The sequence below is a fragment of the Dipteris shenzhenensis genome, chromosome 19 (genome assembly GCF_047967505.1).
Source record: "Dipteris shenzhenensis isolate YYH24624 ecotype China chromosome 19, Dip_SZ_1.0, whole genome shotgun sequence".
NCBI classification, from domain to species: Eukaryota; Viridiplantae; Streptophyta; class Polypodiopsida; order Gleicheniales; family Dipteridaceae; genus Dipteris; species Dipteris shenzhenensis.
In genome coordinates, this window is record NC_141614.1 from 29,916,657 (window position 1) to 29,925,164 (window position 8,508).

At 40.3% G+C, this 8,508-nt stretch overlaps 1 protein-coding gene across 1 annotated transcript; it reads left to right on the forward strand.

Annotated features, from left to right (window-relative positions):
* Positions 1–2,206: 2,206 nt before the first annotated feature.
* Positions 2,207–3,487, forward strand: LOC147890327 (uncharacterized). Its single transcript, XM_087390978.1, has 2 exons — positions 2,207–2,305; positions 2,406–3,487. Exons 1-2 carry the CDS (start codon positions 2,207–2,209, stop codon positions 3,288–3,290), a joined length of 984 nt encoding a protein of 327 aa, XP_087247104.1. The 3' UTR covers positions 3,291–3,487.
* Positions 3,488–8,508: the final 5,021 nt, after the last annotated feature.

Sequence of the window (8,508 nt, forward strand, 5' to 3'; positions counted from 1 at the left end):
GCATTCTCCTCAACACGAGCCACAATGCACAGGTTTGATGACTACGCTGCCCATCTCTTTTTGTAGTTCCCCATGATTCATCATCACTTTCTTCCCAAGCCTACCACTCTATCTATTCCGCAGCATGTATGCAATTGCATACTAGTGGCACAATCTAGGTGGTGCCCAGAATTTGCCCCATTTTCAGAGGTTTTCGGTGGTTGGTTCAGTGTAGAGGCCACTGGGCTGATTTTCCCTCCCTTAGTGCTTGAAAAGGACAACAAGTATTTGACATGCTTATAGCTAAGAATGTTGTAACTTGGAATGCACTATGCAAATTAGTGGATATGCCTAGGAGGCCAGGCTTAATGATGATGCTCTAAGGTGGTTTGGATATATATTACAAGGTAAGCACCTCTCCCTGGATGCTATCGCCTTTAATATTCACAACATGTTTGCATGAGATATGTACATGCACTTATTGGCATGCATAAGATATATATAGATGGATGAGAAGTTCATGTCTTCATGAGATATGTATATGCAGCTACTAGCATGCAGGAAGAAACAAACAAAGTTAAAGTGTTAAGAAGGAAAAGAGGTGCTTGGAAAAATAGCAACACATTGTTGTGGATAGATGTAAGTAGAAATGATTACTCATTTGATTTGGTAGATTAGGGACATCTTGATAGCTAGGGCTATTAATGAAAAATTGAAAGATATTGATAAACATTATGGATGGTGGAAGATGAGCTATGTGCGCATAGTGAGAAACTGGCCATTGAATGTGCTTTTGTAAATACACTTGAAGGTGCACTTATGAATGAACATGTTGCAAAGAATGTTCATCTTTGTGAAGATTGCCATCTTTCTACATCCCTCATCCCAGAGATGAAGAAGAGCAAGATTTATGTGGTATATATATGCTAACTGCATTTCACATTTTGGAGGTGCTTGGATGCTTGAGTGACCATGTACGTAGAATAAAAGTGGGGAATGTTCACTTCAACTCTGAAATAATCAAAGTGGTGTGTCTTCTTCAACACATGCAATGGGTCTCTATCCAAACATTATGGCCATCACTTACATCTAGGGATTGGGAAAAGACGGGTTCGCTTTAGCCTAGAACTTGTTCAACTTGGGGAAAATCCTTCTCATTTTTTTGTGAGAAGGAATACCTTTCAAATTTTACAAAATTTAGTTATATCTTTTAGGTTTATATAGAAAATGCCCTCTAAAAAATGGTAATTTCCTTCTCATTTAGTCGTGAAGAGGATTTAGTTCCTTTTCCCTAAATATTTTTTCCCTAACCCTGCTTACATCGTGAAAGCCTATAGGAGTAAGAGCATTATGAAGGGGTCCAACATCAACATAAATGCACGCTAACACATGGGGGGGTAACTCTATAACACTTACCTTCCTCCGCCGTGCGAGCACCGTCTTATGCATATGCATGCATATATATACTTATGCAGATGCATATACGATTGATTGATTGATTCTTGCACAAAAACAAACTTACAAAAGTCGGGAAATTCAGGTAGCGGGAATTCGTCTACTGAAAAACTATAATCATCATAGATAGCGATTAGGAGCTGCTTATTCATACATAATAACACCAGCAGGAGGCTGTCCAGCTATTACAGGTGCTGAGTAGGCCCATGCCCACCGCACGAGTCAGTGTGATCAAGGACATGTAATTTCCAGAGAAAAGCAGGCTGTGTGTGCTGCAGTACGTCCTTTGGGCGGGATGGATAGAAAACGATTCTCCAAAGCGCAGTGTGGGACCTGCAACAAAATTTGGGAAAGCCAAATTAAGTCTATAAGAAGGAAGAGTACACACACACACACACCAAAAGGAAAGGAGAGAGAGAGAGCACAGTCGGCGTGTGATTGCTATGTGTTTGTACCGCATCGACGTGGAGTCATTCGAATAGGTTTTCAGCTACTGCTGTACAACATGCTAGGCTTGTGGGGCACTGGTACTAGGGTTCGTGTCATTCAAATTTTCAAACATGTTCAGATTGTACAGCACATCTACACTCAGTACCTTACGCGGCCACTTGCCAACGTCCCCAAGAAGGTGGTTTCGCCGGCTGTTTTGCTTTTTGGTTGTTTTTATTTTTTTTGGGGCGGGGGGGCCAACGTCCCCAAGAAGGTGGTTTCGCCGGCTGTTTTGCTTTTTGGTTTTTTTTTGGGGGGTGGTTTTTGCTTCGTTTAAATACCTATGAACGTCAACCATTTCTCAGCAGCTCCAACAAGCCCTTCCTTCCTCCTCCATCCCTGCAGATCTCTCTCTCGCTCATTGAAGATGGCCGGCTTCCAGGTGTGTATGTAATCAACGAGCTTACATACGAACTACGTGAGGCAGTTTAGGTCACTGCACCAGCGGATTTGTTTCTAACTCTCGTGCGTTGTTGTTGCAGGTCCCAGTTTGGGCTGTAGAGAATCGGGATCGCTTTCTGCGCGCTCCCGGTGCTGCTGGCGATTGTCCAAGCAAGCCGCTGATCTCTCCAGCCTCCGTGTTTCGCTCTATGTATGGCACAGAGGCTCTGGCGCGGTCGGGACTGGTAGTGGAGCGTGCAGGGGCCTCCGGCATGCTCACGACGAACGCAAGGATCTTACCACCGCCGGCAGGCCAGACCCCTGGTGTGCAGTACTTTCTTGACGTGGAAAACCACCCGGATGTGTTGTCGACCATCCTGGAGACCGCTCGAGTGACGGCGGGCTACAGCCCAGCTACCGGGCCCGGAAATGGGACCAACATAGCAGAGGCCACAAAGCAGCACGATGCGTTCCTCGGCTTCCTGGAAGAGGTGGACCAGTACTACGCGTATGTCAATCTGGAGGGGATGGAGACCCAACGCATCCAAAACACAAGGCACGACTGCGCCACCCTTCTCAATGCTGTGTCTGCCGTCGTTGAGGCGGCTCTGGGAGCCGCTGGCCAAGGCTTGACTGAGCGCATCCAGAATACCGTCAAGGCAGTTGCGGAGTACGTCACCAGCTCCAGCTCCTCCAATAGCGTGTATAATGTTGGCTACCAGAATGTGAATCTGCCGGCTCCCGTGGCCGGTCAGAATTCTAACCGAGACCCGACTACTGCACTCTGCTTCAGTATCGTGGGAATGACCCGCGACGTGGTGAACGGGGTCTTTAAAACTACTACTGACACTAGTGATTATTTCTACATATCAGCTGCCACTTACCGCCTGAGAAGCTCGGCTATTATCGCGTATGCTGAGTATCTCGCGGGCTCCTCGATCATCCCAGCTGAGGATGTTGCCGCAGCCATGAATGCCCGCCCATGAAAGTATCCGTGGCTAAAGCGTGTGAAGTCGTGTAACTAGGTTCTTCACTGTTTGTGTGCTGGCCGTGGCTTTGTCCTGTCTTTCTGGCCACCTTTCTGTAGGGTTTTTAGGGGACTACCCACCCCCCTTGTGTTGGTAATAAGCTCTCTTGCCCAACAAAACAAGGTGAATTATATTCGCCGGGAGGGCATGTATTATATTCGCTGGAGGGCATGTATTATATTCGCTTGGCCTGCCCTCATGGTTTTAATGTAAAATTAAAATGATGTGTACACGATTGAGTGATGAGACCAATAGGCAAAGTGGCAAAGTTTGTTCCATAGATAATGTTTTGTGTGTTGTTATTTGGACACACGATCGAGTGATCAGACCAATAGGCAAAGTTTGTTCCATGGATAATGTTCTGTGTGTTGTTATTTGTCCAAATATGGTCTAAAGTGGATCCATACATAGTTGTTACTGAATTGATTAATGGAGTCATATTTAATTTGCACATTGTTTGAGCATTTTTATATGACCTTGTTTTGTAGGCGTGCTTTTTTCATAAAGTTCTTTGTTATTATAGTGTGTTTTGCTTCCACTTACTCTTATGTCTAAAGAGTATCTAGATAGTAGGTTTTTTCCTTGCATTGCTAAATCCCATGCATAATCCATCGGTCTTGTTCATAATTCCATCTAATATGTCTAGGTTAACATAGCAAATTTCAATAATCATTCCCTCTTTCAAGCATATTTGAGAATGAAGTCTTGTTGTGCATTGAGTCGGTTGGTATTTTTATGGATTTGTTGCATGTGTAATGTTTTATGTTTATTGCATTGAGCAAATAAGCAAATAAGGTTTTTTCTTGGAGTGTTGAAAACTATGTGATTGATGTTGATATTGCTTGTTAAAGTTGCAATATCTTATAGTGTTATGTTTAGAATTTGAATGCGTTCTGTGTTCTTGTTGCATCGGTTTGCTGAGTTCGTAGTATTTGATGTGTAGTGTTGGTGTAGTAAACTCTTCTTTTTGTGTGAAGATCTAGTTGATATTGCTTGTTAAAGTTGCAATATCTTATAGTGTTCATGTTTAGAATTTGAATGCATTCAATGTGAAGATCCAGTTGTCTTTGGTTGGGCTTGCTTGGCAAAGGTTGCCATAGATCTAGTTGTCTTTGGTTGGGCTTGCTTGGCAAAGGTCACCATAGAAGATGATGTCCACCTCTTTAAATGGCTCTGAATGGTTGTGTTTGATTTCATGCTTGTGCATGTCTATATGTCCACCTCTTTAAATGGTTCTAAATGGTTGTGTTTGATTTCATGCTTGCGCATGTCTATCACTTTGAATGTGTTTTGTACTATGAATGAAATCTCATCAATGACCAGTAGTTCTAGCTTTGTATATAGCGACGCTAGTTCTTGTTTCTCTAGAGAAGCTTGTATGCTTTGTTATTAGTAAGGGTAGATGAAATGTGGAGTGTATTATAAAACCTCCAATGTGTAATTGGAGTCCCAAGTGGTCGATGAATTGTTCTAGCGGATGTTGGGTTGTATTGTCATTGTGTTTAGTTGGTTTTTTTCTTTCAGCTTGGAACTCCCTTTGTATGTGTAATTGGTGTTCGAGTGATCGATGTGTATCACAATGTGTTCTTGTCATTGTGTTTAGTTGGTTTTTTCTAGCTTGGAACTTCATTTGTATTTGTGTAATTGGTGAGCAAGTGATCGCAAGTTGGTGGTGTGCTTTCCTTATAATATAAAGGTCTTTGTTATTGTAGTGTGTTTTGCTTCCAGTACTCTTATCTGTAAAGAGTATCTAGAGAGTAGGTTTTTTCCTTGTTACTAAATCCCATGAATAATCCATCGGCCTTGTTCACAATTCCATCTAATATGTCTAGATTACTAGAGCAAATTTCAATGATCATCTCTTTCAAGCATATTTGAGAATTAAGCCTTGTGCATTTTGAGTCTGTTGGTATTTTTATGGATTTGTTGCATGCGTTATATGTTTTGTCTTGCATTGAGCAAATAAGGTTTTTCCTTGGAGAATGTTGAAAACTTCATTATTGTGTTTATCTTTTAGTACATTTGTATAGAATAAGTGAGGGAGTGTGTTGTTTGCTATGTGATTGCTGTGGATATTGCTTGTTTAAAGTTGCAATGTTGTTTTGTATGTGATTTTTGTTGATATTGCTTGTTTAAACGTCTTACATTGCTTTGTTTAGAATTTGAATGTATTCTGTGTTCTTGTTGCATCAGTTTGTTGAGCTCATAGTATTTGATGTGTCATCTCCAAATGGTATTTGTTGGTGTTTAACTCTCTTGCTTTTTGTGTGAAGATCCAATTGTCTTTGGTTGGGCTTGCTTGGTAAAGGTCATCGTAGATGAATTGTGGAGTGTATTATAAAACCTCCAATGTTATATGCTACCTTGCTTGCATATGCTAGTAATAGGACTTTGGATTTGTCTATGTTTATGTGTAGTGTCGACTCAGTGTCGAAGTAGCATTTGTACTAGGAGCGTTTCCTGAAAGGAATAGTTTGATTGGTTTTGTTGGCTTGGTTCTTTTCTTTAGGGCAATATCATCAATGACTAAACATTGTTTGGGGTTTAGTTTTTCGTATAGCTCATGGTAGTCGTTAAAGTTTATTATTTTGTATGTTTTGCACATTGTTGTAGCGGTTGTTTTCTTCTTTTGTGGTATTTGCATAATGCTAGATCATAATGTTGTGGTGGTGTTTGTTGTATTGTCGATGATGATGTATTTGATTCAAAGCTTGGTTTGATTCTTTCATTTAGTGGTAGTATGGTTTTGTTAAACTTTGCCTTGTTATTTTGTATTGTTGCTTTGTTTACAATGTACAAGTCATGTCAGTTAGCATTTGGTTTTTGTGACTCGTACTTTTGATATGAATGGAAGGTACAATAAAGTTCTCAACGATGATGTATCTGATTCAATGCTTGGTTTGATTCTTTTATTTAGTGGTAGTATGGTTTTGTTAATTTGCCTTATTTTCTATTGTTGCCTTGTTTACCATGTACAAGTCGTGCTAGTTACCATTTGGTTTTTTTGATTTATGTTCTTTTGATATGAAGGGAAGGTACAACAAACAAAGTTCTCTATAGTGATTTTTGGGGTCCTTATTTTGATTGTAGTTGTTGAAGCATATGATTCTCTTTTTTTTTTTTGGGTTATTTTTTGTATAGTGATTTGTAGCTACTACAAAATTTTGCCAAGCAGATTTCGGACACACTGTGTTGTTTGTTCTTATACTTTGTGATAATGTCATCGCAAAATACCTTTGCATCTGGACACTTTCTCTAGAAGTTTTTGTCGTTTTAGCGTCAAAGTGCGTTCATCGGATTCACTTGTGTCAATGTATGTGAACTCTCTAGTGCTACTTGTAAGTGGTAGGGAGAGTGTAATATAAATTGCCTACTATGCGCTAATGTGTTGTGCATTAAGGATTGCGTTGTTCATCCAGTGCACTCTTTCATCGGCAAGAGCTCCTATTTTAATGGATTGTGTGAGGGCATCGTTCACTGTAGTGTTTGTAGCCTTGTCAACTTTCGCCATGTACGATGTACAATATGCTACAGGTCCATGTGGGTTGAGTAGTGGACATCAGTATTTTCATTCCACAGTGTTGAAATTCATGGATTGAAGTTGTTTGTGTAAATGTCTTTGGGGTGGCGGCGTAAGTACACTGTTGGTTGTGTTATTTTACAACACAGTGTGCGTACATATTCATTCTCAGTGAATCCGAGTTGCAAAAAAGCTTTGAAGTTTAGGTTTAATGTGTTTGGTTCTTTTAGAGCCTTTTCAAAATTTTTAAAGTTGGCCATGTGTCGTCTTTGGGGAGAGGTAAGATATTCGTTTCTCATTCGTGGCTTTGGAAATCCAAATTAATGATAGCTTATTTCTCTTTAGACAACCCTTTCTATGCTTGTGTTTTTGGATTTCTCTCTAGAAGATCCAACAATGTAATATCAGTTGTTATGTAGGAGTCTATGAACTTTATGACTTCTCCCATCGTAGAATCGGTTAAAGATGATGTGTCGCTTATCCATAACAATCCACGGTTATGTTGGCTTCCTTTATTTTGGAACTCTATTATGAAGCATTTATCACCTCATTGATGATCATGTCATTCTTTTGAAGAAGTTTCTTAGTGCTTCAAACCGATGGACATAGTATTGTGTTGTCGTCTCAGGGTCTGAGCGTATTAAGTCGCACAATTGTGTTGCGTTTTTTGGATTTTGCAATGTTAACATGGGATTATGTAGTTTTTAGGCACCTTACCAATGGATCCCACAACCTTTCTGTTGCTGATAGCGTGACGAAGAAAGTTGGCCCACCTAACTGACGTATCATTGCGAAGAGGTTTTTCTTCAGCTTATTTTTGTAGTCCATTGATGTTCGCAAGCACACGAAGTCTTTGTACTCGATGTTTGATTGAATTCCCATTGTGCAATGGTTTGATATGATGTGCTTGTCAGAATATTATATTTTTTTGGGTTGGCCAACAAATAAATTAGGAAAAGCAAGCTCCTTGTAATATTTGTCTTTCAAAAAGCCTAGTGGAGAGTAACCCTTAGAAGGCGCAACGTTGATGACCTTACTCTAACCTTATCTTCAAAATCAATTACTTGGCTTGTATAAATGTCGTGGACCATAGTGTATGTGTTGATGTCCATGTCAGCTTCATCTACAACACTAGCGTTGTTATCAGCATGGTCTTTGCTGCAATTCTTTTGCAGGCCAACAGTGTGTTGAAACCAACATGAGTTTAATGTTACATTGTTTTTCTCATACAATAGTGTCTTTAATAGCTTGTTTAGTGCACGCATTGTCAATGATGGACGTACTAGCCCACATAGGTAGTTGTGATTGCACTCTAACTTTCACTTTAACGAAACCATGACTGTTGCGGTGTCATTAATAAAACGTGGAAAAACTGTTTGTGCCCTTTCAACATCCGCAAAGACATTTACAATACTTCCTCGCATTCCATATTGCCCTTATAGATAGCTCTTGTATTTGCGAGGATGGTATTTTGATTGATATAAGGCGGGCTTCAATGTTGTTTAGTAATGATACATAATGAGTTCGCGGGGACATGCACATGCTTGCATTATTAAATGTTGGAACTTGTCGTCTTTGAACAAAGGCTACACAAACAGTGCTTGCTGTCAATACTTGCGTACGGGATGATCTGATGCAACTGTAGCAATTCAATTT